We start from the raw sequence: 19,691 nt of genomic DNA, 5'->3' as shown, positions 1-19,691 counted from the left end.
CACCACCCAGCACAAAACCAGCAGCCAGAGACTGCACAATGTCAAAAAGCAATGACGCACTTTTCTCCACTTAATCACATTACTGATAGCCAATAGTTATCATCGGAAAAGTTGACCAAGACAGGTTAAATAATTTAATAAGGAACTGCTTGTAATTATGTTATTTACAAGGTATGACAGAGGGTGGGAGAGGGGGCAGAGCAGTGGACGGGTTGGAGTGACCCCTGGAGCTTGGAGTTTGAATTATGGAGCTGGGGGGCTGCGAGGTGAAGATGGACTAGAGGAGAACAAGGTGACTTTTCACCCCAACACATTTAACTTTTAAATCCAAATAAACGTCTCGTGTTACTAGATCACACTGGAAAGGAGAAAAAAAAAATGAACTAATCAAGTCCAACTGGATGGGCTTAGGAGTCAGCTGCCTTTGTTATAGGAAAAAAATTCCAAATGAACTGATTTCTAGCAGACAGAGAAGCATTTAAAAATAAACAAGAGGGGGGACATCTTGAAATTTTTGTCAAATATTAATTACCATAATTAATTAAGACAGAATATGATTCCAATCACAAGACATTTAATAAAGCATATATGTCCTGTTCTAATGACAACACAAACTATTTTACCAATCACTTCATTCATTCCAATAAATATGGAATTCTCATTAGCATGTCAAGGAAGCTCAATGGAAAACAAATACACGAGATCCATTTGTCAGTGCCCTTGCCTCTGAAGCCCAGGACAACTCAGGCCCAGCAGTGAAAAACTCGTGCAGAGGCATAAACTTTCTCACCTGTTTGGTCATTGAATCTATGAGGCGAACATACAGATCTTGCTCTGTTCTGACTCCTGCAAAAAACAGAGACAAATTCTCATCAGGATTTGAGTGCTGCACCTCGGGGAGGGCACATGGGGCACAGGAAGTCTGTAACTCAGGACTGCTGCCACGGTGATGCAGCAAAACTTAGGCAATCCCTTTGAAAGGGAGAAAGAGAACCCCACCACTTCTCGCTTAATTTTTTTTCTTTTCTTAATTAAGAACCTGAAGACTCTTAGGGTTTGCATTTCAAGGTGCAAGGAATTTGCCTGGTGGAGAGCAGGCCTGGTAGCTGTGCGCGGTGGGCCCATGTGGTCGTTTATTTTTAGAAAAGAAAAAGCACCAAATGGAAACTGAGTGAGAGGCTGAACTCCTTCTAATGTCTCTCGAGGATTTAAAAAAAAAAAAAAAACTCGTTCACAGGAAGTAAGTTATGCTCCGTTTATGGAGTTACCCCCATCCCAATAATTAACATTAATTTGCAAAATTGAAAAAAGTCACTTAAAAGTGATGTTCTGCTGGAGCCCGTATCGATCTTTTTTTTAACTTTCTACTTCAAGCTCCACCGGTTAATCATGTGAAGTGCCATCGACTTATTGATCGTTTATGTTTTGTTTTCCTTCTATGGCATGAGAAGATTTCGTGTTTACATCCATGTCATTTTAATCTCAAAATCTTTATGTCCTTTCACCAGCGCGGAAAAGGAGAGCCAGCCGCTGCAGAGGCGGCGAGCAGGCAGCAGGCACTTACCGTTGCTGTACAATAACTGGAGTTTATAGTGGATGCCATTGTTGGTTTTCTCGTTGTTTGGCTCCTGAAAGTAACGATAAATAATTGCATTTAGTGCGATCGGTGTCAGGCGCGGCCACCGCGCTCGGTCCCCCTCCGCGACCGAGGCTCTCGGCCTTACACATGGCAGGATTCCTAGCTCGGAGCAGCGCGGTGATGTCACTTTCCTGCTGGAAGGCCAGCGTTCTCCTCGCCCCGAATAAGTCCGAGGGCGCAGAGAAGTTGCCCAGCCCTCGGCGGTCCCGGGCGGCCGCACGTGGCGGCGGCGGCGGCGGGGTGGCCTGGCGGAGCCGTGCCCGCCGCCTAGGGGGGCACTCGAACCCCCGCGCGCCGGCACCGCCTGCCTCCCACTTCTAGAAAGAGAGAGGGGGTGATCGTATGTTTGCACTTACTTTCTCTTTCTCCACAAAGTCCACAAAAGCGGTCCTTTCAATCTCCACCGGCTGCCCCTGCCTGTCGTAGAGCGCCAGCACGAAGTGGAAGAAATTGGATTTCCGGAGGTTGGAAGGCGGCTGCTTCTCGAAGTGCGCCCGCGCCAGCCCCACGCCGCTGTGGGAGGAAAGAGACAGCGGCCCGGTGAGGACCGCGGCGCCGGCCGGCGGAGGGGGCCGGGCCGGGCCGGGCCGGGGCTGGGGCCGGGGCGCGCGGGGGCGGCCGGTACGTACCTCTGGGCGGCCGTGTTGGCGTCCACCACGCCCGCCGTGTGCATCCACGAGCGCACCGGGTTCATGCCGCTGCCCAGCGGCTCCTCCTTCATGGTCGTCCCCCCGCGCGGAATATTCTCCTGAATCCCAAACATGAAAACTGCTGGCGGCGGCCGCAGCTCCCGGCCGAAAGCGTTTCCTCGAGCAGCGGCGCTCGGGGCTCGGCGGCAGGCGGCTGCCCTGGCCGCCCTCGCCTTGCTCGGCGCCTGCGGTCCGGCCCCGCCGCCGGCTTCAGCCCGTCCCGGGCAGGCGCGACATCCACCAGCGGCCGGGCGCTCCGGACGGCCAGGGGCGCGGAGGCGGCTCCACCGGCGGCGGCGGCGGCGCTTCGAAGGAGCAGGACGCGGTGGCCGCGGCGGCGCTTGTTGTTGTTGTTGTTTGCGGGCGCGCTCAACGTGGTGTCATCCTAGCCAGGCGGCGTCCGCGGCTGCAGGACACTGCGGGATCGCCCGCTTCTGGCGCGGCCCGCCTGCTCCAAAGACAAATAAACGGGGCAGTGAGTGCTGCGGCGCAGTCCCGGGCGCAGGCGGGGCGCGGCGGGGCCTGGAGCGGCGCGCGCAGCGGACGGAGGCGCACAAAACTCAGCCCTCTCTCCCCGAGGAATGGACCCTTTCCCGGGAGCCAAAACTCGAAGCCCCCGGGAGCGGCGCTGTCAGAGGGTGACGTCGGGGGGCGGTGCCTGCGCCATATATGGGAGCGGCCGCCCCTCGCCGCGCCCCTCGCCGCCGCCGCCGCGCTCGCCGACTGACTGCCTGACGGCGCCGCGAGCCGGCCCGAGCCCCGCGAGCCCCGCGAGCCCCGCCGCCGCCGAGCGCCACCGAGCGCCGCCGCCGCCCCCCGCCACGCACCGCGGCTCCTCGCGCCCAGCCGCGGCCAAGGAAGTTACTACTCGCCCAAATAAATCTTGAAAAGAAACAAACGCAGCCGCTGCACAACTGCAGCTTGGCCCCTTAATACCTCCCTGCAAAACCTGCCACACAGTCAAACACGATGGGCGGGGCGGGGGGCTGTAAAATAACGAGGCGCCCCAAGTTGCCCAGATGCATGCAATAAATGCACGGGGCTGCAGCTCGTCCTGGGGCCGCCCGAAGGAGAAGTGGGAAGAGGCAGGTCAACCGCAGGGAGGGCGCCGGAGGGAGGAGCGGGCAACGGACTGGGAGGAGGGGTGCCCAGGGCTCCCCGGCCAAGGCTGGACGCGCAGCTCAGCCTGATTTCTAAGCAGACCTAAGGCTGCTGCAGGGCCGGCCAGTCCCGGTCTGAGCCCCGCCGGGTACTCCAAGCTTCCTACCCCGGCGGAGGCCGCCGAGTGCCGGGCAGGGAATCCACGTCGGAGGCAGGTTCTGCCAGATACTCCCTCTCCCCCGGTGGCCGCGGCAGACCCCGGCCCCTGGCCTGTTCTTACGCACAGCGAGTGACAAAGAAGGCTCCGGTCTCTCCGGGCCGACGGGAAGCGCGCCCGGCCTCTCGGGCGACCGGGAGCCGGGTATCTGGCTGCGCGACCTGCGCGGTGGCCAGACCGCCCTGGAGCCAACTGCTCCAAAAACCAAGCGGACGCCGCCGGCGCTGTGGCCCGGCCCTCAGAGCCGCTGGACCGGGGTGAGCGCGCGGCGCGCGGCTTCCCGACCTGGTTTCTAGGAATCGGGAGGGCAGCCGGGCGCGGGCAGCCTATGGGCCCCGCGGCCCAGCTCCTGCAGCCGGGACTCCGCGCCCAGGAGCGCGGCCCGCCCAAAGGACGTCTGCGCGACACGGAGCAGAGACCCAGGGGACGACCAGGAACTGTCCCAGGCACTTCCCTGCCAAGAGAAATCAGGCCCTTTTGATTAAAAAAAAAAAAAAAAAAAGATTGCAGGGCGCAAGTGTGTCGCAGGGCAGCCTCCTCCCGCCGGGTCTGGGGCAGCACTCCCTTTTCCCATGAATTGGCAGCGTGTGTACGTTAATATTTTAATTAATCGAGAAAATCGAAGTCCGATTCACGTTATCTGGGGACCCCCACGCCTCTCGGAAGGAGTGAGAAAAAAGATGTGTTGGAAAGAGATCTATTTTGCTGGTGTTGGGGGTTAATGACTATTGCCAAAGATAAGTGAATTATCAAAGCTGTTGCGCCAGTCCCATCTCAAAATCCATTACGGTGCCGGCCGTCTAATTAAATACGTAAGTATAATAAAATCATATTTTATGACTATTTGAGGGTAATGAGATTAGTCTTTAGAAGCGATCGCCACATATTAAAGATGCCACTGTCTATAGAATGTTAATAACCTTAAATCAAAGTGTATGGAAACTATTCATGATAAATTAAAAGAAAATTTCTGTATTCCTAATAAGCCCAGTGCTTTCCACTCTCGGCAGACCCTGGTGTAGGAGGGAACACTTTCTTCGTGGAGAAACAACGCAAAATAAAGTTGGCCATCGGGGGAGGGTGGGGTTGAGAAACGCTTTGTCTCTGCGTGTTTAGCTGCTTCGGGGGCTCACGCAGGGCAAGCGGCCAGGCAAGCGTTATTGTCAGAATATGCAAAGTGCCTTTTCGGGAAAGATGAAGTTGGAAATAGGAAACAATGCTTCCTTTATAGCACACTTCCTAAAATGTCCAGCCTGTGCTAGAGGTGCCCCTTCCTTGCGCTAACGAAAGTATCATGCTTAAAATCATTTACAGTATCTTTAATTCAGATTACACGCGCCAAGGCGATTTAAATCTGATTACCAAATTAGAAGGTTTAAAAACAAATCCTTCTAAATCTGATACTGTTGACTAAAGAGGAAAAAAAAAGTTCTATAAGCCCATCACATAAGGTAACGATCCTGCCCCAGAAAGAAAAGGGGTTTTAAACCTTTTTGACAACAAATGCAGCTGCCCCACTATTTTGGACGATATTAAGCGAAAATGAATGCAAATCTGTGTTCAGCAGCCATCTGGCCCGAAATGGGGGAATCAGCTGCTCTCACAACAGGCTCGGAGGCTGAATCCATTTCAGCTCATTTTCTAGATCATCTGGTCCCGCACCCAAAGCGTGGAAAATACGGTCTTTATCATTCACCAACTTTATCTTTTTTGTCACTCCGCTGCTGGCTCCGAGCTGTGGGCACAAGGACTCGCCGACCGGGCAGGGTCTCCACCCCGGCCTGCTGCGGAGCGGCCTGGGAGGGTACCCCCTGGTCCCCCACCCCATCCCACCCTCAGATTTTCGACTTGATGGGGCAGGAGCAGCAGCAGAGGGGAGCGAGGGACACCGCAGCCAGGCCAGGGATGGGGAAGAGGGCTGCAGGTCAAATCCCGAGTGTCCTGAGTAACGCTGGGAGCGCGTCCCGGCGCTTGGCTGCCTCCCGAGGGAGCCCTGCCCCCACCCCTTGCCCTTTCTGGGGAACGCGGGGTGCTGGATACCCAAGAGAAGGGAAAGGAGGAGAAACAGGCTGCTGCTTTGGAAGTTTTGCAGGCCCACGGCGGCCGGAGGTCTAACCTCGGTGCACAGAGCGCTCCCAGGGGCCAGACCGGCGTCCAGGGGCCGGACTGGGCGGAGCCTGACCTTTGCGGGGGACCCCGCGGGCCGCGACGGCTGCGGCCACCGCTCAGGGCCCCGCGCCCAACGCGATTTGCACGGGTGGCCCTCGAGCTGCCGCCGCCGCCGCCTCCTCGGAGGGTGGGAAGTATTCCTTTTGTGCGGATTTACGGGGAGAGGCTTCAATGAGCCCCCTCACATTTGCATTTAAATAGCGGCATCAAGCGCTTCGCGTGCCACACACCAGTGGGCTCCCAGATGTCAAGCTGGAGTCAGTCAGATGGCCAGTGCCCAGCTGTCCTCCCCATGTCGTGCCGGAGCAGGCAGTGACCTTAAAGAGACAGCGCCCGCCGCCCCTGGCGCCCGGCTCTGGGAGCGGCGTGCCGGGTGCAGGGCGCAAGGCCCTGGCGGTGCTTGGGCCACTGATCCGTGGCACCATCAAAAAACCTGGCTGAAGTCTAGCCGGGGCTCTAACCTCCCAGGAGCCGCACCCAGGCTCACCCTGGCCTCCTTGCCCAGCCACTCAGTGCCCGAGCCACCGCGCGTGCCAGCGTCCTCCGCCGGTACCCACTACCCACCCGTGAAGGGGGCTATTCGGCGCGCGTAGGGAGGAAACTTTCCCCTCACCCCTCCTCAGTCTCAGATCCTCCACTGGTGCCTGGTGCAAGGCCCAGAGACCGGGACCTGGGCTGGTACCGGACTCCAAGCCACCCCCACCCAGAAACTTCAGCCAAGTTGGAGTCCCAGGGCGCGAGGCCTGCCGCGGTGTCGGCACGGGCCCAGCGCCCAGGGCACCCGGTGAATGCCCCCTTCTTGGTCGAGGCTTAGCCCAGGGCACCCGCCTACCTCCCTAACATCCTTCCAAAGAGTAATAAACTGCATTTCCTGCGTTGAGAAGCCTGGGCCGAGAGTTCCTGGAAGCCAAGTCCTCTGGAGTATCAGGGGGTGCGCGGGCTCGACCGGACGCAGCACCCTCGGAGGGCCCATGGCCACAGGCCCAAGCTGCCTGGCCACGTCACTTGGAGCCTTCGGGAAAGGGTAAAAGCCAATGCACGAAAGGCCGGCAGTTCGTGTGCCCTCCGCCAGTGCTGAGCTGCAGGCGCGGCCCGCCCCCACGTCCTCCGCGCCCCGGGGTCACGCTCAGACCGTGCCGGCCTCCGGGCCTCTAGCCCTGCTCAAGCTTGGGGTCAGAATCGGGCGCCAAGCACAGGCAGGGACCGGGGAAAGAACAGGAAAAGAGAGAGCCAGACTGACCCTGGGCCCCAGTGGGAAGGAGGCCAGAGGGGCAGGGAGAAACGCACCTAGAAAATCCCAGGAACTGCGGGATAGGGTGGAAACAGCACGCACTGGCAAAGCCTGCCCACCACGGTTGGTGACGAGGCCTCTGAGCGCGCTCCAAGTTCCGTCTTGCGCCACGGGGTCACGCTCGTCCGTGGGCCGGGGAAAACCGAGAAGTAAGGGCCATCCCAACCTAAGTCGCGCACAAACGGAGCCCGACCAGTTTGGGTGGGTTACTCAGGCCCAGAGAGAGCGCCTTCGCCCTCTCGGCGCGGAGATGCCAGCCGCGGGGGCCTCAGGAGGCATCTGGCGGCAGAGCCCAAGACAGGCCGCGCACCCCGCCTGCCCTCTGAGGCAAGTTACTGGGCAACTCGCCCTGGCACATGGGGCAAACCAACGGGCGCCTCTGCCCTGCGCTGGAGGAAGGATGCCCTGTTGGGTTCACCGGTAAAAAGCAAAAACTGAAGGGTCCCAGACCCCTGTTCTCTGCATTGCCTCCTCCCCCTAATATTTATTCTGTCCGGCTAAGATTGCTGAAGCCCGACCCCCAGTACCGGGGAAGGCTCAGCTTCCAAGTGAGAACGTGCAGGCGCCTCCTGCCAAGGCGGCCAAGTTTGACAAACAGCGCCTCCTGGGGTGGGGAGAGTGGAGTGCCGCTGCGCAGCCGGGAGCCGGGAGCCGAGCAGCCCGGGCTCCCACCCACCCCGGGGCAGGTGTCCGCCCCGGGTTCTGCCGGCCCCAGCAGCTGGGCCCCGGCTCCTGCGCGACCGGAGCACCTAGTCCTAGCTGACGCCGTGACCCCAGGGGCGCGCGGAAACCGCCACACGCCGCCTAGTCCTAACTGCCGCCCACCTGCGTGAGCAAGGGTCGGACCAAACCCGGCACCGGGCAGAAGGCCTAGGTACCAAGCGCCACGCGAACGTCCTTGCTGGAGAGAAACCTGCGCTCTAAGTGCCCGGCCCCGCAGGGGGCGACGGACTTGACCTGGAACTCGCTCAACCTTCTCCCTGGAAAACTATGGGCGCTCCACGCGGGGCGAAAACGCCGGGGTGTGCCTCGGCTCCTGCAGCGTGCGAAATTATAAGGGAAACAATTATTGTTTCCTTTTCCTAACTTTTCTCGGATTCCCTCGGTCACTTTGGCCGACCCCATGAGTCAGCTCTGGGGGCTCTTCTACTTGAGCGAAAACCCCAAATCAAACACTGGCAAGCTTGGGCTTCTCCCAACGCACCCGGCAACCCTAAAGGTTGCCTCTCTGTAAAGATGCTCCGGAGGAGCAACCGAGCTGGAAAAGACAGCTGGTGCGTGGCGAGGTCCCTCGGACCCGAAAAGGCCCATCAGTTTAGCAACGAGCTGGGATTTCTCGAGCTGCGTTCGGCGGCGCCCGGAAAAGCAGTCCGGCTGGATGCGCCCGAGCGGGCGCGGGAGACGCCGATTCAGCGCCGGCCCGCCCCCGCCAGTTTACAACGCAAACTTTCCCCAGAGAAGTTCCGAGATCGAACGGCGCGCAAAGTGCGCCAATCAACACCTAAACAGACCCAAACTGTACAAACACGGATCGATCAGATAATTTCAAATATTATAATTGGCTTTAATTAAACACACTGCGTTCTAATTAACTCTGAAATTTTAGCATGCTTTGGGACACTGGTGTCTGATTTGATATTGTCAGTCCAGATGTCCTAATAAAATTCAATCCTCCACTCAAGACTTCAGTAGTCACCAAGAACAAAATGCAAATTAAATGTAAAACCTAAAGTATCGCCAAAGGTATAATCAAGAAAGGTGTCTCAAAACTTCTCACTTTTTATTACGCAGTAGTTAAAAAATGCAGATTACATCCTAACAAGACCTCTCCAGCATACCATAAATCTTAACTCTTTCATGGACGGGTGTGGAGTGCCACGCCACTGGCTTGAAGGGAAAGGAGGGGGCGGCCAGACCTCATGACAAAATTAAATACCCTCTTCTGGAAGCTAACCGCGCACAAAAGTTTGCCAATAAAATTCTAGTTTGCAACCGCGGTTTGCCAGCACGAGTAAAGGAAGTTGGGGTGGTAGAGAGCCACAGTGGGCACGGACGGAAAGGGTGGCCACGGTCACCGATGTACTAATGTCCTCCTCCTCGGCTATCCGATCTCACTCCTTCACAGCACCTTAACAGAGTGTATACACCCGTTTTGGTGCCCAAAAGTGGGGCGGTGGGTGCCGGCGGCCGGGCCGGGGAGTCCGTCCAGGTAATTAGCTCAGCTCCGGGGACTGCGACGATGAGGCCGGGAGGGAAGGAAGAGCACACCGCTCTTGGACAGAAATGTGTCAAGCTCTCCTCCCTTCCAGCCTGCACAAACCCTTTCGCGCACGTTCGCGCGGCTTCTAAGGGATCCAAGCCAGCGGACTGGGTCCGGCAGCGCACGGCGGCGGTACGCACCCCTCCTCTCCCCCCAGGAACGCGGGCGCACGCCGAGGCTGGAAGGAGGAGGGTGCACCTCTGGCTACCAATTCGGCCGCGAAGAGATTCTTTACCAACTCTAAGGGTTTGCTAAATGTACAGACCAGAATGAGTCCCGTTAAAAGGAAGCTATTCCCACATTAAACATGTGTATGTTTTCCATACTAATGGAGTCACGTAAAGCTGTTGCTAATTTAACTTTTTAAAAAGGCCACACTGTGGAAATTTGCATTTTCTTTAGGACATTGAAATGAAGAGAAAACTGCTGGGCGGCGAGGCGGCCCATGGCATAGCTAGGGGCCATGTAGAAATAAAAACAGATAAAGAAAAGAAGAAAGAAAGAAACCGGCTTCTCTTCTAGACTATTAATAAGCAATTTGTCCCGCTGAAATTTACATTGCAAAGCGGAGGGCGCCGGCAGCCGTGGCGGCGGGGCTGGCGCGGGCTCCGGGGGTACACCAGCGCGGGGGCGGGGGCGTCCTCCGGCCATCCCGGCCGCCCTCTGGGGCGATCCACCGGCGGCTTTGAACTCGGTGTCCTTGCCGGCGTGCCGCCGACCCTCGCCCGCACACGCGCGCATCTGCACGCCAGGGCCACGCCTGGGCCGCGCACCCGGAGGCCGGGACTGGGGCTGCGCTAGCTCCACCCGGGCTGAGCTGCAGCCGGTTGGGGGTCTCTTGGGGGGCGGGAATCCCTCCGCTCCCAGTGACGCCTTGGACTCGCGGACCCCCATCCACCCCAAACGACTGCCCAGGTCTTACATTAAAAATGGCAACAATAAGCTTAATATTTTTTTTCCTCCTTAGCCGTGCCGCCCCGGTCCAAGTCGACCGCAAGCGTGGAGCCCCGCGCCCCCGCCGGCTCCCCCGCCGGCTCCCCCGCCCGCTCGCCGCCCGACGGAGCCGCGGATCCTGGGCCTAGCGTGGGGCCAGGGCGCCATCTACGGGCGCCGCGCGGCTCCGGGCGGCCGCCGCCTCCTCCCTCTCAGCGTCCAGCGCCGGCTCCTCCTCCCGCCGCCGCCGCCGCCGCCGCCGCGCTCGCCCCGCGCCGCCTGCCACTTATCACAATTACCCGACGCTCCCGTGCCATTTTGCTTATGAAACATTGATTGCTAGTTACGCGGACTTTTAAGCACTATATTAAAACTTTCGAAACGAAGGCGCTCTCCTGCCTGCGATTTTTAGGCACAAGATTAAAAGATATGAAATGTAAAGATAATGCAATTTGATTTGTTAGTCTAACTCTGCGATTTGAGACTTGATGTCCCCAAAGACCAGGCGAGCTTTTCCCCTTTATTTATTTTTATTAAAACATCAATCTACGCTGGAGCTGGGTGAACTCGGTTTCACCTGGAGAACATAAAATTCTCCATACCAGAGAAATAAGCACCTTTCATAAATCAATGGTATTCCTGACACATCGATCAATTTTTGGTTGTTAATGCGAAAGGAGGAGTTTTAATTGCTTCCTGCGTTGTCGTCCAGGCATCTAGGCGCTTCGACCTTCCCCATCCCTCCCTCCAAGAGTCTGGCGTTTGTACTGGGGGAGGACGGAGAGTGAAAAACCCGGGGTCCTTCAGCTAAATCCTCGGAACCCCGGATCTTCGCCCGCGCCGGTACGCGCCTCCCCCGCGCCGAGAATCCCTGGCAGGCGATCGCCTCTCCGCAGGCCCGCCTGGAAGGCCGCGAGCAGAGGCCAACGGAGGCCGCCCAGGCAGTGCTTGCCGGGAACCAAGACGCTGCCAGGGCGCGGCGCAAAAGTTCACTGCGAGGCCAGGCCTGGGCGCAGCTCATGGTCAGGGGCTCTTGCATCCCCAGTCCCACCCCGCGCCTCCGCCGCAGCCCCGCCCGCGCTCCCGCAGGCGAGAGGAGCGCACCCGGCTCCGGGGCCCCGGCAACCTGGCCCCCCGCGTTCTGCGTCCGGCCCGCGACGCGCGAAGTTCAACTTTGCTGGCGCCGCGGCCGCCTGGGGGCCGCGGGCTGGGGCGGAGAGCCCCCGACGGGATCGAGAGAGCGCTTACCTGTGCCGCTCACTCGACGGACATCGCGGGCGCCCTGGCCGCGAGGTGTCGGCGGCGCCCGCGGCGGGCCGGGAGGTGTGCGGCCCCGCGCCTTTCCACGTTCCCACCTCCCGCCCTCCGGGGAGAGCCCACGGGCCCGGCCACGAGCACGCCAGTGCGCACGCGCCACACTGCCTTCCACCGCTGGCGGCGGCAGCGCGACGGGCTAGGGCCAAGCCGGGGCGCGTGGAGGTGCCCGTAGGCGGCCCAGCGGCCCGCCTGCCACCGTGCCCCGGGGCCGCAGCTGCGCCAGGCGCTGGCCACCTGGAGGAGAGGCCTCCTGGGCCACACGCGGGGCTCCTCCGCAGGGAGGCCCCTTTGCAAGGACCTGAGCCCCTCTCTTTCCTCGGCGGCCGAAGGGCATTCGTGCGCCGCCTTGGCCAAAAGAGTGCTCCATGCCTGGAGTGGGGCGCCCCTGCTGTGGACACCTCTTCGAAGTCCCAGGCCCTGGGCGGCTTGAAGCCGTCTGTGTGGATGAGCGCACACTCCCTTGGGCAGGAGGTGGCTCGGGTTCCCCAGCCCTTTTTGGTAAAGTGGATGAGAGGACATCTCCCTGGATACGGATAACTTAATGAAAAGTGATCTAGGCCCTTGTCGGCTAAAATGAAACGGGAAGAGGCAAGAGATCGCCCACAAAGACAGAAAAAGACTGGGGTTCTCCAATAAAGCCACGCTATGGAAGAAAAAACAAAAACAAAACAAAACAAAAAAACGCCTGGACGGCTCCTAGATGAGCTTTGCGTTTAGAGCAATCTCAGTGAACGAGGGCTTCGGCCGCCCTTCAGATGCCAGGCAAGCCTGACCACTCCACTCCCACTTTTGATGTCACCCAGCAAATGACAAGAGGTGTAACTTTTCTCATAAGTATCTGGAGCTGCTGCTCTGGAAAAGAAAAGGGGTCAGGCGGGGGTGTGACCTGCATCTCCAACCTGATGGCCGCCCTGGGGTTGGGAGGGGCTGATTAGCCCAGGCCCTGGCTCCAGGCCCTGGGCCCCTACCCAGGGCTGCTGTGCTTTTTCTAATTTGCCTCTTCCGGGAGAACCTGGGATTCCTGGAAGATCCTACTAATTTCTTATCCATCTGCTTCTCCCAAACCTGAGTGTGATGTAGATACCTGAGTAAAGACAACTGTCTTATTGCCGAGATTTGTCTGAAACAGAAAGCACTTTTACGGGAGTGTGAGCCTCACCCTCCTGTATCCATCGCTTTTTCTCGCCTGTTTCTTGCTCCTAGGCTTGTTTTGTACTCTTTACTTTAAGCGTTTATAGTGAAAGTTGAATGTGCTGAATCATGAAATCTTACTGGAAGGGAAAGTTATTTTTGGCCATTTATTTAGCAAAAGGCACTCTAGAGAATGCAACCCAGAAATGTACTTTATTATGATCGCTTAATGTAAGAAAAGAACTAAATAACGAATATTTCCCCTTTGTCATCTTCACTTGGGAATCATTTTTAATGTGAGCCAGCATGAAACCATTTAAGCAATATGCAATATTTTAAAATATAAAATTACCCATGTTTTTAATAGCAACTAACATGTATTGAATGTTATGTGTCAGACCCAAGCTCAGAAAAGTTAAGGGGCATGTTCTTGCCACACTGCTAGGAAGCTGGGACTCCAGCCCCATTGTCGGACTTCAGAGCTCTGGTCATGTGGTTCTGCCACTTGTGGCGTCAGAGGCAAAGCGAAGCGTTCGGGGAGGGCCACCATTCCTTGCCACAATTGCAAGTGGCCTTTGCTCAGTCTGTTTGACGAGTCGAGGTAAAATGCCGTGGACGAGGCAAGAAAATGGTTCAATCCCCCTAATAACGACCTGGTGACTCCCTTCCTTCTCCAGCCCAACACCCCCCCCCCCGCCCGACACACCACCCTGCTTTCTGTTCCGCTCCTTTCCCCCCTCCCTCCAAGGCTGCAGTCTCAGGGTCTGTTTTCTCTAAACAGGCCCCTGGGCACACCACTTTGCCCACCCAATTCTCTTCCAGAGCTGCTCCTAGAGAATGGGGCCCAAGCCTTACCCTAGGTGGGTCCTCAAGACATAATTTTTGCGGGAATGAGGAATGAATGGAGAACCACTGGCCATGTAGACAATGACTCCTGATCTCAGGGGCCTGGAGAGGAATGGCATTGGTCACACGGGTGCATCACAGGGAACCTCGGCCTATTGACAGGAGACCCACGGTCTCGTCTTCACAGACAAGAAACAGCACAGAGGTAGCTGTGAATGTAATGAGAAATCACGGCTTTCTCTGCCCCTCACTTACTCCTTCCACGCAGTGGAGACGTCCCCCTCCCCATCTTCTTTCCCCATTGGATATTCACTTAGGCTGAGTCAGGCCCTTGGAGCCCAAGTCCTGAGTAAGGCCCTGCCCTCATGGAGCTTACCGTTTAGCATAAGAACAAATCCCCCTTACAGCTGAGACAGGTGAAAGGAAGAGGAAGCAGCTTTGGTGACATTTGCATTGGGAGATGCTTAGACAGATCTGACAGGTTAAGCTCAATTCTCTCAGGCACATAAAAATCGATGTCCATTTCATCTGTCGCTGTCCACCTATGTATGCTTTGTCACTGGCCACTGTACCTAGAAATGTACATTCACAAACATCAATAATCAAATCTGTTTCAATATTTACTTTTATCTCTTTTTTTTCATAGCAAGCAAGGTGTCTTGTAGCCACCACTAACCAGCTCGCGTATTCAGTATGAGCCTAGGTGGTGACTCAGAGCCCAGCAACAGTGCACACCAATCCAAGGGGGCAGAGGCCTGGAGGACCCCTGCACAGAAACTTGGCAGGGGCAAAATGCAGTCACCTGCCCCAGAAGTCAGGACGTAATCATGGGTGCTTTCAGAAGACAGATACTGAAACAGTCATTGTCTGTTCTACTTGCAGGCGGCATGGTGCCTCTCGTTCTGGTGTTAAACGTGTCCACCGTGGATCTTCCCTGCAGGAGTGGAACACCTGGAGGTCAGGACGCACCTGCTCTCTTCATCTGGGTTACTCAGTTACAGAGCCAGGCACAATGTGGGGGCTCCATAAAGATGTGTGCAACTGATAAATATGCAATTCAGTTCTTAAAACTTTGTATTATGGAAAATTGCAAACACACACAAAAGTTGACAGATCACGAATCTCCATGTACACCTCCTCCACCTTCAACCATTCTCAACCTTTTGCTGTCTTGCTTCCACCATTCTTTCCTCATCATTTGTTTTCTTAGAAACTACATTTGTATATTTACAGGATCAAAAACCGTAGATGAAAATGCACATTCCTCGAGTCCAGCATTCAGCCCCAAACTCTCTTTTCCACCTTATCTCGCACATTCCACACTAGTCCAGGCAGGTCCTGCCGGCCCTGTCACCAGCTTCCTGCTGCCCGTGTGAGTGCTGGGCTCTCTTCTCTTGGCTTCTGGAAACTCTAGCCTCGGTCCTTAGTCTAGGGAAGCCCCTTTCCATTTTGACTGGACTTTCTGACCCTATAATCACTGGCCAAAGGCCTGCCCCGGGGAGACAGGACATCTCAGGCAATTCCTGTGCTATCTGCCTGTGGAAATGTGGTTCCAGCTGTGCAGAGCTAACTCTGGGAAGCAAAAGCACACACCGAAGCTGGGGGAACAGCCCAGCATGGGACAGGAGCCCAAGGAATCTGCACAGCACAACTGTAACCCCAAGTACCCCAAGGTGGGACTGCCCATCCATAGTGTGTGCTATAAGGGTGGACAGGACAGGACATAAACATGCCTTTTTCTAAGAATAAAATTGTGTGCAACAGATATGTGTTGTTTATAACTAAAAATAATTTGAGAGAGAGATCTCACACTGAAGGAAGCTTCATATTGCTTCTATAATTGAGAATACTTTGCAGAATCTGCTTGGTAAAGACACTGAGATGCTCAAGATAGGAAACAAACAGGTTATGTAGTATTAATTATGCAATGACTGCATGGAGATGCTAGTGTCTCAGCCCTCCTCCCCGAGGCACTGAGAAGAAAGAGATAGAATAGATCACCACCATGACCAAACGAAAGTGACTTCGGTTCTTCTGGCGAGGAGGTTGATTTTTCAGAGAAAGGTGTCAGGGTAGACAGGAACTCTACTAGAACTGTAGTCACCTCCCCCATCAGCTGTCCTGGATCCCCAACACCGACTCCTGCGGCTCTGAGGCCAATGTAAATGTGGTTGTGAGGTGAGAGGTCACATATCAGGTGACACAGAGTTGAGAAAGAATGGGGCAGCTGCCCTCCCAGGAACTTAGCAAGCCAAAACTGCAGAACTTACTCACCAGCCATGGAGTCCTATCCATAGAAGACAGGATCCATGTGAGCACAGAACCATAAACCCTGTGGTTCTGTTAAAAATATTTTCAATGCATTCATTCAATCTGTTTTTGTATATCCATTAAGAATATTCCCTCGACTTGAAATTATATATATTTGTACCATGAATTGTACTACTCAGGAGGAAGGCATTTTTATAAAATGTCAATAATATATTCCTTGCATTTAATTTTGAAATGATCAGAAGAAATGCATAATGACTTCTCTCCAGCCCTGTGGGCCACATCTGTGATCCAGTGCACCGGGTGAGAGGTGGTACAGATGCTGACCTCTAGGAGCCCACATAGTTTTGGCCATTGCTCAGCCAGTGGTGATGGGACAGTGCCACTGTTGGACAGAATTCAAAAGATGCCCCCAAGATTCCTGTCCCCTCTTATTCGATCAAACACTGATGTTCTGCTGGGAAGGGACTTTATAGCTGGAATTAAAGTTAATAATCTACTGACCTTAAAATAGGGAGATTATCCTGGATTATTTGGATGGGCCCAGTGTACTTTCATGTGCCCTCAAAAGCAGCAAGGGAACAGAAGAGTCAACAAGGTGTGTGAGAAAAGGAAGTCAGAGAGATCCAAGTGTGACAGCAGCTCAGACTGCCGTGGCTGGAGTGGACCATAGGGAGAGCATGAGACTCACTTCAGGCACCCTCTAGAAGCCAAGATCAGTCCCAGCTGACAGTGGACAAGGACCTCGGTCCTACAACCACGAGTACCTGAATTTGGCCAGCAATTTGAATGAGCTTGCATAAGGACCCCAAGCTCCATATGAGACACAGTCCAGGCTGACAGCTTGATTTCAGCCTTGCTAGACCCTGAATAGAGGGCACTTCTGATCTACAGAATTGTGGGAGCATAAGTGGATGTTGCTTCAAGCTGTGTAGTGAGTGGTAATTTGTTACAGCAAAAACAGATAATGAATACATCCACCTTTGATGCCGGCCAGTGGATGAGCATCACTTACATTAGTCAGTTGTCATCTTGACATCACTTATGTCAGTCAGTTGTCGTCATGGTAATGCTGTGAAAAGACCTTCCTCAAATGCACTGGCTTAAACAAGATCCATGCTCTCTCATCCATGCCCGTGCAGGTCGGCCTCTGCTGATCTTGGTGGGCTGGTTGAGTCCAGACAGGCATGGCTCTGTGGAGGTCTGCTCCACGTCTCACATCTTCTGCGACCAGCTGGCTGCCCAGGGTGGGTGCCTCTCATTGCAATGGCAGAAGCCCAGGGGACAAGACCAACCATGCAAGTATACTCAAGACTCCACTCACATCCCATTGACCCAAGAAGGCAGGTGGCCAAGCTAAAGTCCATGAAAAGGGACATGGATATGGCAAGGTGAGTGGCTGAGCCAGTAGCTGGCAGAAGAGGCTGAGAAGGCTGCACAGGCGTCCAAACCGCTTGGTGCTGGAGCCCTGAGAAAGAGAGGCATGTTCTGCTGAGTCCTGGGCTCTTCTGAGAAGTCCCCCAGCCACACTCTTCTGAACCATGAAAACCCCTCGCAGCACCCTCAGAGCCAGTCTGGCCTTCAGAGGGGCCAGTCACACCAGATGTGGCTTGATCTCCAGAGGTGGTGAAGGGCAGTGGTCAGGAAGAAGGAGCTCATGGCAATTCATCCCTCATCCATCCCTCCTGCTGGATAGAGAGCAGCTCTGGACAGGCCCTGTGTCCTGTTTGTATTTACTGCCTCCCACTCCCAGCACCTGACAGTCTCCCATTCACATACCTTCAATCCAGCATGCCTGCTTACCATAAACGTCTCAGGGAGAGTTTGGTCTGCTTGGCTCACATGACCATCCAGGAACTAAGTGTGGTGGCCTCAGGAGGATGGGCTTCTTTGATAGGTCAGCATCTGTCCTGGACTGGCTGGTGAGGAGTGCTCCCCAGAGGAAAGGAAGTGGGGCAATGAGATGCATCCACCTCAGCAACTCACCGAGGGGCTTAGAAAAGCTGTTCTCCCTCTGGGTGTCTTTTCTTCTTTGTAAAATGGAAGGCTTCACTCCTCGATGAGTCATGCGGTTTCTATCAGTGCTAAAATTTCATTATTTAATTATGGCTACAGCAGCCACTACAGGGGTTTCTTTAGTTGTATTTGTGGGACAGATGCTCTCCTTGCATCCTAATGTGCCCGGGTGCCTCCACAGAGCGTGAGTGGAAGTTCCATGTGTCCCCTCTGGGTTGGGCTCTGAAACGAGGCATGCCTTCTCCACCCACTCTTTCTCTTTCCTTTAGCTGGAAGCTGAGGTCTCAAAAGCCCAATGCCCAGGGGACATCAGAGTCCCAGATGGAATAAACTGGGACCCCTTGGTCACTAGGTGGAGGAATGTTGCCCGCTGAGCAAACTGTCAGTGGACTGTTATGTGAGTGAGCAGTAAACTTCTGTTTCTAGCCACTGAAATTTTGGAGATTTTTTGTTTATAACAACTCATGAGATGCACATGGTGACCCAGTTTAAGTGGCCTAAAGAAGACCAGGTGCGGTGGCTCACGCCTGTAATCCCAACACTTTGGGAGGCCAAGGCAGGTGGATCACCTGAGGTCAGGAGTTACAGACCAGTCTGGCCAACATGGTGTAACCCCATCTTTACTAAAAGTACAAAAATCATCTGGGTGTGGTGGCGAATGCCTGTAGTGCCGGCTACTGGGGAAGCTGAGGCAGGAGAATCGGCTTGAACCCAGGAGGCAGAGGTTGCAGTGAGCCAAGATTGCACCACTGGACTCCAGCCTGGGTAACAGAGCGAGACAGGAAGAAAAGAAAAAAAGAAGGAAAGAAAGAAAGAGGAAGGAAGGAGGGGAGGGGAGGGGAGGGGACGGGAGGAGAGGGGTGGGGAGAGGGAGAGGGAGCGGGAGAGGGAGAGGCCCTTAGGCCAGAAAATTCTGCTTTGAAAACTTGAATGAGCTCTCTGTGCAAAGGATGGGACCCTCAAAGTAACATTTTGGATGCCCCAGTCCATCGTGCATAAGGAAAAGGCTCCCTGAGGAACCTGCTAGGCACTGTCTCTGGTAAAAAAAATAAAAAAAAAAAAAAAAAAAAAAAAAATGCATGAGGACCATGTCTTAGGTTTCATCTGTCTTGCCTGGGGGTGACAGCCAAGAGGACAGCGGGGCCTTATAGAAGTTTTCCAGTTTCATCCATGTCCCTACAAAGGACACGAACTCATCATTTTTTATGGCTGCATAGTATTCCATGGTGTATATGTGCCACATTTTCTTAATCCAGTCTATCGTTGTTGGACATTTGGGTTGGTTCCAACTCTTTGCTATTGTGAATAGTGCCGCAATAAACATACGTGTGCATGTGTCTTTATAGCAGCATGATTTATAGTCCTTTGGGTATATACCCAGTAATGGGATGGCTGGGTCAAATGGTATTTCTAGTTCGAGATCCCTGAGGAATCGCCACACTGACTTCCACAATGGTTGAACTAGTTTACAGTCCCACCAACAGTGTAAAAGTGTTCCTATTTCTCCACATCCTCTCCAGCACCTGTTGTTTCCTGATTTTTTAATGATGGCCATTCTAACTGGTGTGAGATGGTATCTCACTGTGGTTTTGATTTGCATTTCTCTGATGGCCAGTGATGATGAGCATTTCTTCATGTGTTTTCTGGCTGCATAAATGTCTTCTTTTGAGAAGTGTCTGTTCATGTCCTCTGCCCACTTTTGATGGGGTTGTTTGTTTTTTTCTTGTAAATTTGTTTGAGTTCGTTATAGATTCTGGATATTAGCCCTTTGTCAGATGAGTAGGTTGCAAAAATTTTCTCCCATTCTGTAG

At 54.8% G+C, this 19,691-nt stretch overlaps 1 protein-coding gene across 7 annotated transcripts in view; it reads right to left on the bottom strand.

Annotated features, from left to right (window-relative positions):
* EBF3 (EBF transcription factor 3) overlaps positions 1-2,911 on the bottom strand; it is a 128,178-nt gene extending 125,267 nt beyond the window's left edge. For 6 of the 7 annotated variants that reach the window (XM_030805321.1, XM_030805329.1, XM_030805372.1 and 3 more), the window contains exons 1-4: positions 2,269-2,402; positions 1,996-2,152; positions 1,565-1,628; positions 791-846 (exon numbers count right to left, since the gene is read on the bottom strand). In XM_030805321.1, the coding sequence (XP_030661181.1) occupies positions 791-846; positions 1,565-1,628; positions 1,996-2,152; positions 2,269-2,402 (411 nt within the window). Of the gene's footprint in view, positions 1-790; positions 847-1,564; positions 1,629-1,995; positions 2,153-2,268 lie in introns of all 7 variants that reach the window. The other variant, XM_030805355.1, reaches the window with a different exon arrangement.
* Positions 2,912-19,691: the final 16,780 nt, after the last annotated feature.

Source organism: Nomascus leucogenys, chromosome 3, assembly GCF_006542625.1.
Source record: "Nomascus leucogenys isolate Asia chromosome 3, Asia_NLE_v1, whole genome shotgun sequence".
Classification (NCBI taxonomy): domain Eukaryota; kingdom Metazoa; phylum Chordata; class Mammalia; order Primates; family Hylobatidae; genus Nomascus; species Nomascus leucogenys.
This window is presented reverse-complemented; position numbering and strand designations above follow the sequence as displayed.